Genomic DNA, 22,438 nt, shown 5'->3' with positions numbered 1-22,438 from the left:
GGTTTTCATTTGCATTCTTAGCAGCTTTCCACTTATCAAACAATCCATTTCCCAGGTTGCTTGTTCTTTGGTTGCCAATCATCAGCCAATTTTCAGCTCTCTCCTCTGGTAAACAAAACTACATGTTCAGGTCCCTGTAATTTGCCATATTTTATGGGCCTGTCGATTTCTATATTCTTGTTCACTAAGTACAGCTCATGATTCATACATCTGCGCCTTTCTTTATTTTGCACCACGCCTCCAAGTATTGAGCGCCGCTTTTTTTCCGCTCAAACTTGCTTTTCCCATTACTCTGCAAATGATATCGATGTCATCCGCCAAACCAAAATTAGTGTGTATAACTTGTTCCGTTCCTAAACACCTTCAAAGGCTAAGTTGAACAGCACTTGCGTATCGCCCTGATTCAGTTCCCCCAATGTCATGAATGAATCGAATGTTCCACTGTTTGTTCCGAAGCTCGATTTTTACCCATATAGCGTCGCAAGAATCAATTTAATCAGCAATGATCGAAAGTCATGTTCTAGCATTCTCTGCCACAGTTCGTTCCATTTCACTGAGTCGCAGGCTGCTTTAAAGTCCAAGTCGAATATCAACCAAAACTTTAATTGATCGCTGTTAACCTAGAAAATATTTGCTGAGGAATATAGAACTTAGCTGAAAAATAACATTAACAAAACAAATATATGGATAAGGTACAATATTTTTATAAGCATAAGTAGATATACTAGAGTGATGACATCTGTTTGTCGTCAGGAAGTTATTCTAGTATAAAACTCATAGCATTTTTATTATGATGCTAATTACAACCTGATTGATAATTACATTCCGGAGCAATAACCAAAAAAACACAACAGCGATTCTTGTTAAAAAGCGAATAGAATATACCACTAATGTTTCCTTTTATTTATGATAAAATACCAATATAAACAAAATATTATAGTAATCATTCACACAAAAAATAATAGTATCGATTTTATTAAACATAAAAATTTTATTCTCATATATATTTCCACCTTTTTATTCAATAAACGAGTAGGTCACTAACATTTTATTTGATGCTTCGATATTTTTCTGAATTGAATTTGAATATGTTTTATCAAAACTAGTAAACAGTGCCCAACGTTTCTTAGATCATATCTCACACCTACTGTTTTTTTTTAGCTCGGAGCGTTTTTCTAAACAAGCCATACAGCCTTCAGCATAATTTGTCTACTGCAGAGGCACTAACAAGGCACTAACTTTTTCGATTAACAGAAATCTTTGCAAGTTGTATGTAGTTTTTTCTCCAATATTTTTCAACAATTTGATTGAATCTATCTCCGAAAAATGAGACTCTAGCGTTAGAAGTATCTTGTAGCGCAATACTAAACAGAGTTGGAAAGTTCATGTGGAGAACGTCTATTTACTCTTTGTTTCATCCATACCAGCTTCGAAGTGGGGAATAGGTAATCGCGACGCATATGGCCATAAATTTGAATTACTCTTGTCGGAAAAAATATAAGACAATGTTGGGTTCAACCAGATTCGTTTGTTTTAAATATTCATCGTGTGTGGCATGTTACTTCTGTTATGCTTCATATTACAAACACTTTAAATATATTTTGTTTTTTTTTTATAAGCCAAAAATTAAAATTTACATATGATCTCATGATACTCCTATTTGAATGATTGTATTTCAATGAGGGGTTTCATTCGGCTAAATAACAAGCTCTAATTTTTTTTTTAAATTCCAATGTCGAATACAGGGAGCGGAAAACTCGATACAATTCAAATTTCAAGCTATTTTACTTGGAACCTGCAAATTTTCTCTCAATGTTTTACGTACCCGTTACTATTTTCTCACAATAAATTTTCATTACGCCAATCTTTTTTTTTTTTAATTATTTCAAAGATTTTGTCGATTGCTTCGCATATATTCAAGTGCCAATTGTAAAATAATTCATACCTTTTCTTTTATTGAAATCCTCGATAGATTTGGAATGACTCAAGAAATTGAGTTTTGTTTGGAATGAACTATAATTAGTAAGAGTCAATTTACTCTTTCGGCTTACAACTTTTCTCGACAGGATGAATACTTTATACCGCTTGCCATTTACCTTATCCGCACAGATGTGAACAAAGTTTAAACGCACATTAAGAATTCCGTCTATTTTACAATATAGCATGTCCAAAAAGTAATTGAGGACTATTTTAGAAGATAGCATTAAAACGGACACCAGGTGGCTTTGTCCTCACCATCGATGGAATAAACTGGCCTTGGGTTTAGTTTCTCACAACGATGTAACAAACTCCAAATTTTGGACTTTGCTCGGCTCAACCTTTTTTACAAACACCAGTTTACCTACTTGGGCTTTACCCGACTAATCTCTTTTAACTGTTCAACTAACACCATGGTCTTGGGCTTCACCCGACTCATCTATCTCCGCGAAAACAAACTCCAAATGGCCTTGGGATTAGCCCAACTATTCAACGAACATCAGATGGTCTTGGGCTTAACCCGACTCGTCTATCTCCGCAGTGAAAACAAATAACAGATGGCCTTGGGCTCAACCCGACTCATCTCTTCAATATATACAACGACACCAGATGGCCTTGGGCTCAACCCGACTCATCTTTTCAATATACATAACGACACCAGATGGCCTTGGGCTTAACCCGACTCATCTCTTTCAACTATTCAACCAGCACTAGATGGCCTTGGGCTTAACCCGACTCATCTATCTCCGCAGTGAAAACAAATAACAGATGGCCTTGGGCTCAACCCGACTCATCTCTTCAATATATACAACGACACCAGATGGCCTTGGGCTCAACCCGACTCATCTCTTCAATATACACAACGACACCAGATGGCCTTGGGCTTAACCCGACTCATCTCTTTCAACTATTCAACGAACACTAGATGGCCTTGGGCCTAACCCGACTCATCTCCAACAACACCCAACACAACACTCAACCCTTCTACCAGGACTTGAAAAAAATCATTGAAATACAATGGTTGATTGAGCTTCAATTATTAATTTAATCATCATTGAAAAAAAAATATACATCGTCTTTAGTTTTTGCTATCTATCAATTCTTGAAGAAAGATATTTCCAGATTTAAATCATTTCACTGTAATAAATTAATACATTTTAACAATCGATAAGTTCAACTAATAAAATCTATAATAGCACACCTAACCACTCTCCACTCTCCAATCAGATGAAATTTATGTTAAGCCTCGTATTTGAAACAATAGGATGTGTGTTAAGTGTTTGGAGCATTGCGATATGCACAATGAAAAAAAACCTTTGTTTACTATATTTTTATTAATTAAAACTAGATTGATTTCTTACCATTCCTTCTCAGTCACTTATTTACCTTACAAACAGTTTCCGAGTTGAAGTTTCAAAAACAAATACATCCTTCTTAAAAGCTACTTTCGAGCCCAAAAGATCTTTTCATGCCAAATTATAAATACTGAAATACTGAATACGTTTGTATTGTCGGCGTAGCAATTGTTAGAATTCGGAAGTCAGGACTTCCGAACCGAACTTTCTTCCGAAGTTTTATTTGTCAAATTAATTGATCCGTTGTTTAGCGCCTCTTTAGGCGAATCCAGTGCACTACTTCCGAAGTTATGAAAGTTGCCTGTATCTGGAGAAAACCCAACTTCGGTATAAAAAGCGGTATAAATTTATTCCGGATACACAATAATGCTTCGCAAATCGAAGCTTATCATGCGAAATTTTGCGGCGAAATGCTCTTTCTATATAAAAGATTTTCCAATTTCTTAAATAATCATGCAAGGAATGCAACCCATCAACAGAATCAACGGAAAAAACAAAAGGTATAATGATCAAATTGCATTATGAGTAATTTTATATTTACTCTCAACTTAAACGAACTTTTATTTATATTTATGTTTGGTTTGATTTACTTAACCGTGTATTTTCAAAAACAAACAGGGCATATAGAATAATTCACTATGCCTCCTTTCTTCTGTCACAATCTCACAATCATCGCATCATGATGCCTTCAGCGCGACAAAAAAACAAAACTTACCGTTTGACAAAAACAAAACACTTCGATTTACCGCTCGCATAACCATAATTACCATTGCTTCAGCTGATTATTTCATGGCTAGGATCGCCAATGTGATATTCCATATTTGAACACAACACAATATCATTCTTAATTACAGGTTCTATATTTATTCACCAAAACACTGCTCTTCATTTCACTCCACATTGACACTCTCATGCACGCCTACCTCAAACTACTCGATTCCCAATCTACACGATTATTCTAGAATACCACAGGGCCTATACAAGCTAATTTGACGATTTCACGGGCTTCCTGAGGTCAATCTTGGAAGTAAGCTCCCACAACACAAGGCTTCCGGGCATTACCCCAAGGCTATTAGTCCCCACCCCTCCAGTGACCGGACTGCCCGGGAACCTCAACCCGGGTTCTAAGTCCCTCGCAACATAAACCGCGGATTTCAACAAGATCAGCTGGCTGGGAGGGGGCTTGCACTTCCTCAATTCCATTACTGTCGCCTCATCAGTATAGTTATAAATTCCCTGGTTTTTTACCGCAGTAATGCAAGAACGAATATGCTGCTGTTAATCAATTTCAGAGCTCTAAACTTGATATTCAGCGTTCTGATCTTTTTGACGTAAACTACGTCTAAGGGGAAGACTCAGATACAGGGTGTAAAACCGAAATTTCCAAATTCGAGACCGTCACGAAATTAGGATAGATTTCAAACGCTGATAGCGTCTTTATCTTTCGATGGATTTTCGACATTTGCTCATCAATCGATTCAGAAACTCTCCAGCAATTTGCCAATTCTATTGATACTATTGATTATCAACGTTAAACTATTGAAAATGTTATTTCTTTCCAAACCGGGTGAAAAATTCAATTCCGTTCATAAATTCCCAACACGGACATCAGATTGCAGTAAGGTACGGGCCTTTTGATCCACTGCTTCGTTTTCCCTGTGTATAAAAAGCCCCGTGTTTCGCGTGCGCGCGTCATTGTAAATATTAGTGTACATAGTAGTTAGGTTATCAAATTTTAAAAAACACACCAGCGCCTCCTAAAGGCCGTCATGATATATCATATTAACACTTAAATAACAATGTAAACATAAAAATTTAAAATTGAAGTTGGAGGGCCAAGCCGGCCGAGCACTGTACATGTAGAAAAATTATAATTGTAGAACAGAAAATGATTAAATAAAGAAGAATTTTACTACTACTACTACTTGCGCGCGTCATTTTCATTCTGGATGTCACGGCGAGCGGACCAGGGTGTCCAGAAGCAGTCCCAGTGACAACGGCTGTCTTAGCGGTGGTGGTGCGGATGAAATTTTTCGGTCGGTGGTGGTGGCGGTCGTGAAAGCAGCAGCACACCATTTTCATCCGTGTCCCATCTTCGACGGATCTGGCAATCGACGGCGTTCGTTGAGCCGAATCATCGGATGGCGGTCGCGCAGCCCAGTGGCTGCTGTTAATAAGGCACATTGGCAATTAATCGGTTCTTTTCAGGACCATCATTATATTTGGGAGGAAGGTTAAGTTGAAATAATTTTCCTAAAGTGCAACCGTTAGACACTGGAAAATATTTCGGTGAAATTTTCTAGCGTAATTCGGAGTTATATGATTTTTGTGATTGAGAATGTTGATATTAGACGAACTTTCTTCATAGAACAAACCATAATTGTTTGGCATCGGTAGCGGAATCATAGCATTAGTGCCGGTCCGAGCATAGGCTGTCATCGGAAGATTGCTACAGGAATTTATTCACTAATGTGGCGTTTGCAACGATTTGGATGTTGTCGGCACAACATGAAATTTTCCCGCGAGACTCTAATTTTGTATTTTTCCTGCCGATCAATGAAAAAGAAATCGGTTCCGGGAAGAACTTTATTCAAAGCGCAACGTGGCAGTATCCCAAGCAAGTATCGGAAGGAGGCCATGCAAACAATTGATTCGCATTATGACTGAAGAAAATTGTATGGCGTCAGTATTGATGTTTGCTACAGATTTTTGGACGTAAACTACGTCTAAGATTTCAAACGCTAATAGCGTCTTTATGGATTTTCGACATTTGCTTATTCATCGATTCGGAAATCCTTCAGCAATTCGCCAATTCTATTGATACTATTACCATTAATGCTTATCATTAATGCTTAATTTTTTTGTACAACAAATATGATTTTCAAAAAGTATCACCGGCGCGTGCTAATACTCGCAATCTACATTTAGGGGAACAGTTAGGGGAACTGTTCCGATCTCCACCTCACTGTTCATATATCCATCTCATCGCAAACCAAAGAAATACGGCACCAAATTCGTCGCTTCTTTTTGTCAACATGCGTGCTCACTGCTGAAAAAAATCACAAAAAATAATAAACAAACCGAATTCCTTTCCATTGCTTCGTTTTTGATGGGATGAAAAAAAAGGAACTATGAGATGAAGTGGCGAACCGTTTCCCTACATCAAGCTACTGAAAACCGAAATACGCCACTCCAAAATTACGAGGTGACAATGTTAGAAAGAGACAAAAGATAGGAAAAATAACACGGTGTGTAGTGCCTCCCCGAGTCACCTTGGGAAGATCCATAATTATGAAAAGCAAAAATAGGGCATTTTCAACCCCCGCTTCCCCCTAGGTCACACTTTTTGTATGAAACATCCAAAAATTATGTATGGGTCGTCACACTCGCCCAACCCCCCTTCCCCCTCTAAGCGTTAAGTAATTTGTGGACGCTCCCAAGAGCCACTTTTATTGATGGTAGCCGATCGTTAGTACTTCAGACAAGAAAATTTAATTTGAGCGCTGATGTTGATGACGACGGCCGCACGACCCACGCCATCGGTAGGAATAAGATTTCCGGTAGGAGCTCCGCCGATGCCGATGGTGGGACCACAATCTGCTTTTCGCGACATCTCGAACGAAATGGCTCGCGCGCGCAGAAGAGCTGGGGTGGCATTGTGCATCTCGATTCGAACGTAATTCTATCGAGTCGAACATGTTTGGCATTACGGGTTTCGATTCGATCTCGAAAACGACTCATCGTTCGAGTATGCTCGAGGAGGTACAAGAATAACGAGATGTTTTGGCATTATGGAGACTCGATAGCACACTGAAAAACGACTAAAGTCGAATGAAAATCACTCGTCACCTTTATAGCTTTCGAATGTTGTTCGAGAGTCATTTCTTGCTGAAAGTTTTTCATTATATTTGTTATTATTTCTCTACAGGAAGAGTATAAATGTTTCATTATTGTATCATGAAGGAATGAATGTCATTAGTATACCTACTTTTATAGTTTCCAGACAATATGCAATATCTAATTATCCCGAAATCCTCGTAAAAAGAACTTCAACTTAAATCGTTTTTTTTGCAGTTTTCACGTATTTCTTAACAAATTTCGATAAACCGCGTGCAAAATCTATGGGGAAAATCTGCGTAAAAACGTATATATTCCAAAATCTACGTAAAATAGTTGAGTTAAATAAAAAAAAAACGCGCAAGAGATGACCCAAGTGCATCTAACTAAAACACATGGAAACATCAAAGTAATTTACTGCCCATGCTCGCATATTTGTAACATTTGCATTTTGGTTGATTTTGTACATCGTTTGACAATCCTCCCCACAAACTCAATCATTTCCAGCTTACCACAGATAAGCAAGATAGTAAAGCCTATTTTACTGTTGTGGGATAAAATGCAGTGAATTGCGTTTTTTTGGACGATTTACATGCTTTTTACAAAATGATCAAAAATGCGAGTGTTACAAATATGCGATCATGGGCAGTTTATTATCGAATCCTTTTTTAGCTTTAAATTATTTAGCTCAAAATTGGATATGTGGCATAAACTCGAAAAAATATAATAAATGCTAAAGTATTTGATGAGTTTGATTGCTCTACGCATGCGGTCGCATGTACTCAGACGACTAATGACAGTGGAAGACTGACACTTGATTACATTAGAGCGACATTTAACAAAAACAAAATGGTTTTCGTACGGCCGAGAATTGCTTATAATTTATTATAACTTATAATTTGTGTCGTAACTATATCTCAATTTATTAAACATGTCGTATCGGCATAATGTTTTAATCGGTTTCACCTGCTCAATAAATAATATTGCTTTTATAGTCACTGAGCACGATTTGCTTGTTTATAAATTATCTGCCAATTCATGCCATGGAGGATGCCTTTCCAACAGGCAACATGCTACACGCAGATGAAATTACTCTTATTCTCTTTGTTTACTCACATTCGCAATGCGCTGAAGGTTGTCTCTCCAGCGGGCGGCATGATAAACACGGAGACAGCTATCTCTTATTCTCTCTGTTTACATTTCGTTTGACAGAACATACTCGATTGAGCTAGTACAACACCATTCGAAATCTTGTACTTCGACTGAATGAAGTCGAACGAAATACATAATGCCGCAATTTTTACGAAACGAATGCAAAAACGTACGAATCGAGTGATTCGATTCGAGATGCGCAATGTCACCCCTGCTTTCTTGTAATCAATAAAGTTGAATCTGTAGCCACGCCCCTTTGGTGAGTGTGAGACGGTTACACAATATTTGCACACATACCGGACAACAAAGAAGCGGGACTATTGAGCCATATTTATTGATTATTAGAAAACTGCTTTCCCCCGCGCGCGAGGCTCACGATCTCATCACGCATTCCAGCTCGAGACAGCAGCACGTACGGACGTGTTTTTTGCTCGCGCTGTTTGACGTAAGCTACGTCTAAGGGGATGCCTCGGTTACAGGGTGCAAAATGAAAATTTCCAAATTGGGGACCGTCACGAAATTATGTAAGATTTCAAACGGTAATAGCGTCTTTATCTTTCGATGGATTTTCGACATTTGCTTATTAATCGATACGGAAATTCTCCAGCAATTTGCCAATTCTATTGATACTATTGATTATCAACGTTAAACTATTGAAAATATTATTTCTTTCCAAACCGGGTGAAAAATTCAATTCCGTTCACGGACACGGACCCAACACGGACAACAGATTGCAGTAACGTACGGGCCTTTTGATCCACTGCTTCGTTTTCCCTGTGTATAAAAAGCCCCGCGTTGTCACGGAGAACGGACGATTTCATTCGCACGGGAGGGCTCGTTGATTGGGATTTATGGGTGATGATGCGGATGAAATTTTTCATCAGGTGGTGGTGGCGGTCGTGGCAACAGCAATACATCTTTACATCCGTGTTCCCAACAGCATCGTTGAATCTGGCAATCAACGTCGTGCAGTTGATGAGGCACATTAGTGGAAATGAATCGGTTCTTTTCAGGACCACTATTATGTTTGGGAGGAAGGTTAAGTTGAAATATTTTTTTGACGTAAACTACGTCTAAGGGGAAGACTCAGATACAGGATGTAAAACGGAAATTTCCAAATTCGAGACCGTCGCGAAATTAGGATAGATTTCAAACGCTAATAGCGTCTTTATCTTTCGATGGATTTTTAATCACTTACTCTGCAGAAGTCGAATGATGGATTGAATCTTATGAATTTTTACGTTACTTTGCTGCCGATTTATTGCAACAATCTCATGAGTCAAGCCAAATTCCTCCAATAATGCCCTGAAAAGGACAGATTTCAGATCATGCGGATTCCTAATCACCAACACAACAGCAACCATTCGATAGTCAGAATATCACAAGAGTATTTCACTCAAATGCAGATGCTGGCTCTATGGTTTTACCGCTACACTGCAACAGATTGCCATCGTTGGATTCTCTGTCGCAACGATCCTGTTACGAGCGCTACCTACGCCATCGGTGGGAACGAAGAGCGTGCGTCAGAAGGAGAAGCTGCAAAAATGTATTCGCATGGATGGAAATTAAACCTGAAACAAGTAGCAGTCTATCTACTAAAATAATAATCTTGAGGGGAAATTTCACTGGTATTGATGCTATTCATGCGAATAAATTTTTGTAGCGTTCCTAACGCACGGTCGTGATTCCGCCACCGACGGAAACTATCAGCCATCACCAAGCGATTAATATGAACTTTGATCAAAATTCGTCTCGCCTCAAATAAAGAGCTGCTTTCACTGATGACACTTCAGACGCAACCGTTGCAGAAATAAACACCACCATAGCCGCCATCGTAGACACTAAGAAAATTCCATCTGAGTGCTGTTGATGCTGACGACGACGACCGCGCGACCCACACCATCGCCGGGAATAAAATTTCCGGTAAGAGCTCCGCCGATGCCGAAGGTGGTACCATGGTCTGGTCTCCGCGACATCTCGAACGAAATGGCACGCGCGCGCGTGGAAGAGCTGCTTTCTTGTAATCAATAAAGTTGAACCTGTAGCCACGCCCCTTTGGTGAGTGTTTGACGGTTACACAATATTTGCAGTCATACCGGACAACAAAGAGGAGGGACTAATAAGCCATCTTTATTGGTTATAAGAAAACTGCTCTACCCGGCGCGCGTGGCAGTATTCACGCTCCCCCAGTTCAAGACAGCAGCACGTGGGGACGTGTTTTTGACGTAAACTACGTCTAAGGGGAAGCCTCGGATACAGGGTGCAAAATGAAAATTTCCAAATTCGGGACCGTCACGAAATCATGTAAGATTTAAAACGGTAATGGCGACTTTATCTTCCGACGGATATTCGAGATTTTCTTATTAATAGATTCGGAAACTTTCCACCAATTTGCTGATTGTATTAAAACTTTTCATTATCAAAGGCAAACTATTCAAATCGGGTGAAAAATTCGGAAATAATCAATCCCGTTCATAAATCCCCAACACGGACATCAGATTGCATAAGGTACGGGCCTTTTGATCCACTGCTTCGTTTTTCCTGTGTATGAAAAGCCCCGTGTTTCACATGCGCGTGTCATTTTCATTCTGGATTTCACGGAAAGCGGACCAATGCGTCCAGAAGCGGTCCCAGCGACAACGGCTGTGGTGGTGCGGATGAAAATTTTTCGTTCAATGGTGGTGGCAGTCGTAGCAACAGCAATACATCTTTACATCCGTGTTACAACCAGCATTTTTGGATCTGCCAATTAACGGCGTGCGTAAAGCCGAATCATCAGATGGCTGTCGCGCAGTCCAGTAGTTGTTGTTGGTGAGGCAAATAAGTGGCAATGAATCAATTCTTTTCAGAACCACCATTATGCTTGGGAGGAAGGTTAAGTTGAAATAATTTGTCTATAGTGCAACCGCCAGGAACTAGAAAATTTTTCAGTGAAATATTCTAGCGTGATTCTGAGCTCAATTATATGATGTTTGATATGGAAATGCTAATATCATCTTCCAAACTTGGACGTACATGTTCATGATAGCATTAGAGGCGAAAGTATAGAATTGATAGTTCCGTTAGGATACGGCAGGCATGAAGAATGTTTTTATAGAAGTCGATTTGAAAGCGAGCGGAGGGCAATATTTGTGATGGCACATATCGCACGACCTTCCTTCTGCCAAGCTCCCGTATGAAGGGGGAGGGAAGAATATCAGTGTGGAAGCTGATATATCTCCACTGGAGCGGTCCCAGCATCGGTAGAGATGTCGCAAATTAATCGATTACTTCGATTAATCGATTATTTGTTGTGATAATCGATTAATCGATTACTTCCCAACGATTAATCGATTCAATAATCGACAAGAATCGAGAGTAATACATTAATCGGGATTTTACAACTATTAGATGTCGATTACTTCAATTATTCGATTCATCGTTATGATAATCGATTAATTTTGATTCGAGTATTACTCAACGATGAATCGATTCAATAATCGTCAAGAATAGGTCATTTGAAAAGTGAGAAATTAGGAAATTTGAGGGGATGCTTTCGACTGTTGTGCTCAATTTTGTTTGACTATTATCGGCTCTTTCAGTCTTAAAAAGCAGCTAAAACGTTATTGCGTCAATTTTCCGACGTTTCGACTGAAGAAGGTGAAACATACACCGAAACGTCGGAAAATAGACGCAATAACGTTTTAGCTGCTTCTTAAGACTGAAAGAGCCGATAATAGTCAAACAAAAAATAAATTAGGAAAGATAAGTGAGACGTCACACTTCTCACTCTTCATTTTTCTCTTCACATAGTTAAAGGTGAGAAACGCGAAGTGACTAGTGAGACGTCTCACTTCTCACTACGAATTTCTCAATTCTCACAATGAAAAGTAAGACTTCTCACTGACACTATCGCACTACTCACTTTTCATAGTGATATGAATTTTCATTCTGCAAAGCAACTTTTCATTACAACTGCGCGGGCATTTCGGAAGATCTGTACAAGGAAATATGCGGCACATCTTCTATTTTCTGGATGTGTACAGGATGTCGCGACATAATGAGCAATGCTCGATTTAAAAACGCATTGGCATCTATGAATGCTGCCACGGTTGAACTGAAGGATACGTATAAAAAATCGTCGAAGAAATAAAGAGTGAGATTAAGGACAGCCTCATCGCTGAGATCAGGCAAGAGATCAAAGGAGGTTTCAACAAGCTTTCGCCTGCGGTACTATCTCCCGTTCCACGGTTCAGGTTCGGTAAAAATATTACGCCGAAAAGAAGCCGTGATGACGAAGCTGCACCATTTGATCAACCGGCCAAAATTCTTCGCGGAGCCGGACCGTCAAACGCCAACGTATCATCAGCTTCTGTAGCACGATCAACTGACAAGTTCTGGATCTATCTTTCGAAAATTTCACCTGATGTATCGGAAGCCGATGTCGAGAAACTTGCCAAGGATTGCTTGAATGTGGACGAAGCTACTGTGAAATCTCTGATACCGAGAGGCAAACAAGTGTCGACGATGTCATTCATCTCTTTCAAGGTAGGAGTCAGTCTAGCATCGAAATCGAAAGCTATGGATCCTCTGTCATGGCCACAGGGGATCGAATTCCGCGAGTTCATTGACGATAATACCCGCATTCAGACTTTGTGGAACGTCTGTCTATAACGTGGATACTGGCCCTGTTATCAGCATTTAGAAGCTACCTCCGTTCGTGAAGTCTCTCCTACTGTCGTATCTATTCTTCCTCATTCCGCTACCACTAGTTTTCCGCTCACCGTCTACTACCAAAACGTCCGTGGATTGAGGACAAAAACAAGCACTCTACTCAATTCACTGCTGTCCTGTGATTTTGATGTCATCGTATTCACAGAAACATGGCTCTATTCCGACATCTCGAACTCCGAACTGTCAAGCAACTACACCATCTACCGATGCGATAGAAACACTCGCACCAGTGTATTTCAGCGTGGAGGAGGTGTCCTAATCGCAGTGAGAGCCCAGCTGAATTCGAAAGCCGTATTTCTTGAAGGCAGCGATGATCTTGAGCAAGTTATTGTGAAAGTTATGCTACCACATGAGTCCATCTGTCTGTGTTGCATCTATATTAGACCGCGCAGTCCCGCCGATATTTACGCTAAGCACGGTGAATCCCTTGTGCGTCTCCTCGAGTTAGCTGACCCTCGTGATACCATGATAGTCATGGGCGATTACAACCTTCCTAATTTGGCCTGGGAATTCGATGATGAAGTACATGGGTTTCTGCCTCTCAACGCCTCGTCGGAACAAGAACTTGCAGTAGTTGAGTCTTTACTACCCACAGGATTGCAGCAAATCAATGATTTGGTTAATGCGAACGGTAGGCTTCTCGATTTAGTTTTCGTCAGTGATTCTGATCGAATTGAACTGTTTGAATCACCTGCTGCCATTTTGAAAGTCGATCCTTACCACAAGCCATTTGTTTTGACGCTCGAATGCTCCTCTGAAGACTTGCAACTCCCGCAGTCGAATTCAGCTGCACGGAATGAATATAACTTCGCACGATGTGACTTTGATGTAATCAACGCTAGATTAGCTGCATTGGACTGGACGTGTTTATCAAACCTCGAAACGGTGGATGATGCTGTGACTGTTTTTTATGACAATGTTTACCAAGTAATTCGTGACAATGTCCCGCTGAAAACCCGAAGAAAGTCTACAAAATGCCAACAACCATGGTGGAACCCGCAGCTGCGCAGACTACGGAACCGTCTACGCAAGGCCCGTAAACGTTATTTTCGTTCCTGGACAACTGAGAATAAGTATGCTGTTCAACTTGCGGAAGCTGAGTACAACAGCGTGCATGAAGTTCGTTTCCGTGAGTATATTGAACAAATGCAACGGAACCTCAAAAAGAACCCTTCATCGTTCTGGTCTTTTGTGAATACTCGCAAAAGGTCAGCTGGTATTCCGAATAACGTCTTCTATGGTAATCATAATTCTTCCGCCGACAACACTTCTGCAAATCTGTTTGCTGAGTTCTTTCACAGTGTGTTTGAGTCAGACTACCATTCACCGCCACAACAATATTTGGATGAGTTACAAAGCTTCAACATCCATCTACCGCAGCTAAACCTCAGTATTGAAACGGTTTTTGACGCTCTCAATGCAGTTGACGTTTCGAAGGGACCTGGTCCAGATCAGATTCCACCGTCGTTCATAAAAACTGTGCAGCCTCGCTGGCTGTCCCAGCCCTGACAATTTTCAACCGATCACTCGCGGATGGCGTGTTCCCTGATGCCTGGAAGCACGCATCAATTACACCGATCTTCAAATCCGGCAACATACATAGCGTGGAAAATTATCGACCCATTTCGATCCTGAACTGTTTGGCCAAAGTACTAGAAAGACTGTTGCATGACAAGCTTTATCCAGCCGTTAAATCCGTTATATCTGAATTCCAGCATGGATTCATGCAAAAACGTTCGACGATCTCTAATTTGATGAGCTTCACCAATAGTGTTATTGGATGCATCGAGAAGCGGCAACAAGTAGATGCTGTGTATATTGACTTTTCGAAAGCATTTGATAAAGTTCCGCATGATCTTGCTATTTTGAAACTGAACCGTCTTGGTCTACCGTCGTGGATCGTCAACTGGATTCATTCGTACTTGACTTCAAGAAAAGCCTTCGTCAAGGTTCGTGACGCCAGTTCCGATGAATTCGAGATTCCGTCTGGCGTTCCACAAGGGAGTCACCTAGGACCTTTAATTTTTGCGCTATTTATCAACGACGTTTGCGATCAGCTACACTCGTGCAAGCTGCTTTTTGCGGATGACCTGAAAATTTACCGAGTCGTGAAGTCAGCTTTAGATTGCACTTCAAGCCGACATTGTGCGCTTATCATCGTGGTGTCAGATAAACGGAATGCAAGCCAACGCCACCAAATGCAGAATCATTACTTTTTCCCGTGTTCACTCACCAATCAGATTTGACTATTCGATGGACCAGTCACCGCTTATGAGAGTTAACTCCATAAAGGATCTTGGCCTTACCTTGGACAGTAAGCTTCGGTTCAACGAGCACATCTCAAAGACAATCTCCAAAGCCAACACTATGCTTGGCTTCCTGCGCCGCAACTCTGCACAATTCGATGATGTTTATGCTCTGAAAACATTATACTGCTCATTGGTCCGAAGCATTCTTGAGTACGGAGTTCAAATATGGGCTCCTTACCATGCGATTCATGCATCACGCATAGAAAGCATCCAGAAACGTTTCGTCAGATTCGCATTACGACAGCTGCCATTGACCAATCCCGATAACCTGCCACCGTATGAGCACAGATGTACGCTCATTGACTTGCAAACACTCTCCAAACGCCGAACGTATTTACAACGACTTTACATTTTTGACATGATCCGTGATAACATTGACTGCAGTAGCGTGCTCCGGGAAATCAATTTCCACGCACCTAGCCGCCGATTACGCAATCCCCAATTGCTTTGGACCCCGGCGCACCGCACTGCTTACGGTTACAATAAACCACTTGACAGATGTTGTAGATTGTTTAACGATGTATGTGATATGTTTGATTATAATGTTAGTAAGCTTGTCTTCAAAAATAGGATTAAGATACTGTAGTCTGTGTGGTTTTGAACCAAAGATGAAATAAATAAATAAAAGGGATGTAGAGTTGATGAAGTGAGAAATAAGGAGTGAGAAGTGAGGCGTCTCACTACTCACTTCACGCTTCTCACTGTTTACAGTAAGAAGTAAGAAATGATAAATGAGAGTTGAGACACATCTCTTCACACTCCTAATTTCTCACTTTTCAAATGAACTATGACCTTTTCGGCCAAATGACGCTTTCGGTCAAACGACCCTTTCGGCCTAATGACCCTTTCGACCAAATGACTTTCGGCCACATTGGTGTCGGCCTGGTGTGTTCGGCTCAGTTGCATTCGGCCAAATGGCTTTCGGCCGAATAGGTTTCGGCGAAACGACCCTTCCGCGTGGAGTGCTTGTGATTCTACTGCCGAAGGGTAACCATGTCGTCGCCAAACGATTAAGTTTTGCACTTTGAAGAACATTTATCTCCGATTGACCTTCTTTTGTATAAAATGGTGGCCCGGAAAAATCGATTTCATTTCCAATAATTAATAGGAAAAAACCCAATTAATTTTGCCAGAAAATTCCACTTCCCGGCAATAATGACAGCCAAATCGATGAAGAGGCCATCTTAGTGGAAAATTTTGTTCACTTGCTTTAGTGTTTGAAATGGCGCTTTATTAAAAATAATTGATCGCGGAATGAAGCCTTTCAACATAACTAGAATCTCCAAAAAAAAACTATTTCCCGCAGACGAAGGCCTAACTCGCTATTAGTGGTTAGTCATATGCCCGCGAATGTTTTGAGTTCACTTTTCATGTGCTATAGTGATACCTACTAACGTTACACCTACGTTCACTTTTACTCCTTCGTTGAGTTTACCTCAGAAGCTTTTACTTCTGTTAAATATTTCGTTATCTAGCTTTGGAACCGTTTTAAAATCCCTAGTATGCTGCGCTCATTATACTTAAGCTAAGTCGGGCAAATAATAAACTCATTATCAGATGGGAAAATTCCGTTGCTAATGTCTAACGACAAGCATGTAAAAAAGCCTAACTCTACTCATTTTGCATACTAACAACAATTATGCAGCCATAGAGATGGCGGTTGTTATGAACAAAACGGCCTGCAACTCAAAAACGACTAGGGTAAGGGAGGTATTTTGGACCACCAGTTCGACGGCTTATATTTTGGACCACTGAGTGCAAATTTCTCTTGGTGGTCCAGAATAAGAGCCTCCGTAAGGGTGGTCCAAAATACATCCTTTACCCTACAAGGTCACTTTTGACAATACATAGAAACAATTATTCTAGTTTGAATGTCTTTTAGTTGTCCATTGAACATGAAAGGCATAGCCATGCACATTGATGTTTATAGTGTCATGTCCTTTGTCCTTGACTATCTTCACAGAAACGTTTAATTCTACACTGCTTCAATAATCACCAACCAACAAGTTGCTCAATCTAGTCAAGCACAATAACAATGTCATTAGCGAAGAATGGTCTAAAATGCACCCGTGGTACAAGGTGGCGCGACAGCTTAGAAAGTCACCAAAATCTTTTTATTTTCTGTTGGGGATCAATATAACTTGTAGATAGTCTTGAAAGTTTTGGGCTTGCACCTTGAAATGATTCGATAAGCTTTAAGAAAGCGTATTGAGCCATCCTTCCATAGTTTCTAACGTCCGGTCAATAGTTGTGTCATCCACAGAACTTTCGCAACAATAGCCCGTTATCGCCTGCGGCATAAAAGACTTCAACAACAAGGATTTCGTTTTCCCTTCTTCCCCCACCTACGCTCCGCACAATTATGCAACATATTGTGTCGTTTTCGGTAATCGACTCCAAGCGTCGCCACCAGGACCGGGACAAAAGTTTTATTATTGAATCAATTCCATCGCAGCCCTCGGACACCGATAACGTATAGGTGGTCAACCGTGCGCGTTACCTCGATTGCCCTCGGAGTTTTCTCATATCGTTCGCAGCCTGGTCGATGCTGTTCGCGGTAGATATTTCCGAAACTGCTCCGGACAGATTCTAACTAGTTTTTCAATTAAATATCAGAAAACGCTCTCCACTCGCAACTACACCGTGCAGTGCTCTCGTGATGTGCGGTTGCAACTCGGCTACAACAAAGTTGGTGATACGTTAAATATCAGCAGGGAAAAGTTTTCCACCCCGACGAACGGCGGCACCACGGCTGTGAATCGGTAAAAAGGGGGTGCAAAGCTGTGTTGTGCGCTTTTTCGGTTTGTTGTTCGAGGCATAATTACCGTTAGCTGACCGAGGCAAAATTCCACCGAAAAAAAAACTTTACTCTTCACTACAATGCAACCAATCAAATCGTTCTACTACTTTTCGAAACTGTTTGGGCTCTGCCCGTTTCCGCTGGATGCAATTACCGCCGGAAACGTGCGCATGAACCATATCAAACAGCTGATACCCACTTATCTGGCGCTCCTTTTCTACACATTCTGTCTGGTGAGCATCTTCTGGCAAACTGGAAACAGCTCGGACATCTCCAATGCTGCCAACTGGATTCAAGTAAGTGAGTTTTTTTGTGTTGAAATATGTTTCTCAATATGTATGACATTAAAAAAAAACAGACTGGATCACCGTCTTCAACCAGTGGTCGCACAAACAGAATACTTGGACAATGGACAGGACATATACACAACACCCAGTGGACCAGTGGAGAATTTTCCACTTTACGAAAAGTTTTTTTCTTACTAGGGTGCACATCGAACCCATACTTCACAGCACGCAAATGTGACCAGTCGACTGACGCCGCTAACTACACGGTCGTGAAGCCCACAAATATTAGATCCTTACAAGGATCCTTACCTGTGTACCGAAAAGCTCATACTTCTTGTTTGGCTTACCTGGAATGGAAAAAAAGATGTTTGTGATTAATCTTGTGTTCAAAGTTCGCTGTAATAAATCAATAAAGTTGATTCACATCAACGCGATATACAATATAACGTTTGAATTATAGCAGATCATAGTACAGTAAAAAAATTAAGAAGACAGTTTGAGCTAATAAATAGAATAAGAAAGGTAGGTATTAATGATAAGAACCCAATAAGAAATAATTTATAAAAAAAAAATAATTTGTTCAAATTTTATGTAGACCCGCCCCCCTTAGAATATAGAAGAGGTGAAAAAAGTCTTTGAACGATTTTTGTTTTTAATAGCTTTGAACATTATGCATCGCTCTTTATTATTTTGGCATGAAAATATCATTTCTAGACCACAAATTTGCTACAAAAAGACATTTTAATGAAAATATGACCTTGTATCTCTCTCTGCATAAATATTTTACAACTTCTTCAAATTTTGAAGTAACCTTCCGCAGCATGAAATTTGAAAAGGCCCCCAGGCCCCCTGGTTGGATGCAATAAGTCTTGGTGAAAGTTCCAATAAAGACAATCTTACTGTGTGTGACAACTAGTGGAGCATCATGTTACTGTAAATTGTTCTCAAACATCTGTGCAAATTCGAATACAAGGGGAAGATATACACAGATCAACGAATTCCAAGAGACCATCTATTTGGTACTTGATCAAGAAAAAAAAGGCCTTTCGGATGCAAGGCAGTTCCAGAAAAATTCGTAGGCCTCAATGCACAGTACGAAGCTTCCACGTGCTTCCGAGTAGCCGCTGGAGTGAGGCAAGGATGGATATATTCTATCTTTGTTACTGTGCCCCATCGAAATCTAGGAAATCATGGGCCGCTCCGAAAGCCCATGGAGCAACCGAACTACATCGATCTGGCCGACAATACTGCTCAACTAACGCTCTGCCATGCAAAACGAGTGACCTGGTCGAACGCCCTTATTATCAATGTTAACAAGACCAATCGTTGGATGTCAACACGAACGACCCCTTCAAGCTCAGGGTAGCCGGGCAAGCAATGGAGAAGATCGAAAACTATCAACATTTTCGAAGCCAATCAGCGTCAAAATACGGAACCAAGATCGATATAGTTCAGCTCTTGTTCAGTCAATGCACCAAACCTCGAATAATCAACTATTGTGAAATCTTTTTTTGTTATTCGCCGTGAGGCTTGGTGTGAATCAGCAGAGATCACGAAGAAATAGCAAGTATTCAAACTGACGTCTATACGTTTCATAATTCGAGCCCGGTGGCCTCACAACTGAATCCCGGATGCTGAGCCCCATCGACTATGCCATCGAAAACAAACATCAACAAAAACTCGACAGTGCACATTTAGGTGGGCCGGTCACACACCACGAAAGAGCGAAAACGAAATCTGAAAGCAAGCGGCAAGACATCGCAGCAGAGACAGAGCCAGGATCTAGTGGGGGCGAAACCTAAAGAAATAAACAAAGTTGATGGGAATCTGACCTGAGCACAAGTCTAGGATAGAACGAGCAGTCGCACAAAATGAAGATCTTCTACGTTGGCCATATGTATTCCTAAGGGTGTTCAAAATCCAATAGTGAGTATTGGCTGCCACTTGATGTGACTCAGTGTCTCGTAATTTTTCATGGAGCAAGACAGACTTAAATGTGCAACCAGATACCTGAGAAGACAACTCAGTTTCTGCAACCGCAATAAAAGCAATACTGTAAGAGGCACAAGGCATAAAAAACACATGGTGCCCCGAAATCACCCGTTGCTAACTAACATAGGAGAAGTGCGCCCAGGCATCATCTGCCGCGCATGAGCCGAAATAACCTCCTAACGACTATACAGAAGCCCCCGCAGCTAATTCGCGGGTTAGTTTGTTTCATGGGTGATCTTAGTGTCCAGTCCATATGTTCACAGTAATTTCTACTGCAGCTGTTGGTGCTGTTCAAACGCCACCCAAGCTGCAGCTTAGTTGTTTGCCAATGAGCATGCAAATATTACGTGCTCCGCCGATTCTACCTATGTATTCCGAGCACTACGGTGACTGTGGAATGCCGAATCCATACAAGAACTTCTTGTGAAGTAAAGTTCAAGAAGCCATGTATATTTTCTTATAAACTGATACTTCTTGCATTGAATATCATAACAAAGCTGCAATAAGTTTTGTGCTAAAATTTCTTAATGATCCAATCATTACATTCTGAGCGAAACCTTCTCAACAGATTCGTATTTTTCAATTGAAGAAGCCATGATTAAACACTGTATGATAATATCGTTAGATTGATGAAATTGAGAATGTATTGAAAACTTGGCGAAGTAAATGCTAGAAAAAGTTCAAGTGCAATGTTAACACATGGAAGACAGAGAGGATTTAAATTAACTACTTCCCTTGTTCCAGGATCAACTCATAGTGCAAAAATAATAGCCTTGCAAGTATAAGTATCCAGTATAAATTATCAATTTCTTTTCAACACAATTTCTGCACACTTTGTGTTACGCCGTCAAGACCCGTGAGTTATCATATGAAAATATTACAATAAACACTTAATCATGCCTTCATGAAAAGTCATGAAAAATTGGCTTCAACAAAGGCCTGGACAAAACGCCCCATTATAATGTATGCCACTACAAAGACGTTTATTAGTATTTTCTCTACCTCATAATAAAATTGTTACTAGTTCCTACACACTTATTTCAGCTTGGCATTTGTTGATTCTTTCACCGAGATCCTAGCGCTCGGTTCGTGACTTTTAGCTGATATCTCAGCTGAAAAAGTAATTTGTTTATTGCGGCACTCAAGAGTGCCGCTGTAATCATACATCGATTCAGCCGATATCTCAGCTAATAAACTTTAACCGAAATTTGCACAGCCGAGATCGGTGAAAAAATTAAGTTTGTATGCGATAAACATTAAAAAAAAACAACATAAGTCCTTTTAAGCTGGTTTGAATTACATTTCGATAGTAGTAGTAGCTGTGCAACGACCAAGAAGGGTATTTGCTGACACATAAAACCGAAGTGGCTCCCAGGTGGAAGCAAGACTGCGAGACTTTGTTGAATAGTGAAAGTGATGGTGAACCAGGGTTTGCAGAAATCGTTCTCAATAGATAACGAACAACAATAAAAGAGAGGCAAAAACTGTTCCGAATCATAACAAGCCATGATAACAAATTTATCAAACTTGTATAATACATTGTACAATAAAACAGAATCGGATAGGCAGCCCCCACAGAAACATGGTGATTCTCGCTTTGTTTTCGCTTATTTCGTATTGGTTACTACACAGCTGTGTAGAAATGCATTATCAGAGCCAGTGCTCCACGCGTTTGGAGGTTTCTAATGTCGTTTTCGTTTTGTGGTGTAGCTACACCGGAAAGTGCATAATTTTGCACCACATAAACGAACATTTTCAGTGCAGTCCCAATAAGATTGCGAAAGTATGTGTGACATCGGTCATCTTCCATGCTTCTGTCATATTTGTTTTTGTTCTTGCTGCCTGCTTTGAAATATGAAAATATGAAATCATTCTTGTTGGGATTAAATTGAAATTGTTTGAATAGTGTCACTCTTATAGACATTTTACTTTTACTTTCTGTTTAATTGCATCGATTATCTAAAGCTGAACACAGTACTCACTGTCTGACAGATCATGAAAACGCTGCATGATATT

At 40.4% G+C, this 22,438-nt stretch overlaps 3 protein-coding genes across 5 annotated transcripts in view; 2 read left to right on the top strand and 1 right to left on the bottom strand.

Annotated features, from left to right (window-relative positions):
• Window positions 1-22,438, bottom strand: part of LOC134220065 (dipeptidase 1) — an 833,398-nt gene that overhangs the window by 582,615 nt on the left and 228,345 nt on the right. The gene's annotated exons all lie outside the window — the stretch shown is intronic.
• On the top strand, window positions 12,361-14,543 carry LOC134221658 (uncharacterized). The gene is made up of 3 exons (XM_062700847.1): window positions 12,361-12,428; window positions 12,557-12,848; window positions 12,999-14,543. The coding sequence occupies exons 1-3, from the start codon at window positions 12,361-12,363 to the stop codon at window positions 14,541-14,543; spliced, it is 1,905 nt and encodes a 634-aa protein (XP_062556831.1).
• LOC134223814 (uncharacterized) overlaps window positions 18,052-22,438 on the top strand; it is a 32,620-nt gene continuing 28,233 nt past the window's right edge. The window contains exon 1 of the mRNA XM_062703022.1: window positions 18,052-18,439. Coding sequence (XP_062559006.1) covers window positions 18,224-18,439 — 216 coding nt within the window. The 5' untranslated portion in view covers window positions 18,052-18,223. The remainder of the gene's footprint in view (window positions 18,440-22,438) is intronic.

This window comes from Armigeres subalbatus, chromosome 3 (genome assembly GCF_024139115.2).
Source record: "Armigeres subalbatus isolate Guangzhou_Male chromosome 3, GZ_Asu_2, whole genome shotgun sequence".
NCBI lineage: Eukaryota > Metazoa > Arthropoda > Insecta > Diptera > Culicidae > Armigeres > Armigeres subalbatus.
Note: the sequence above shows the minus strand (reverse complement) of the source record. Positions and strands in the feature narration are given on the sequence as shown.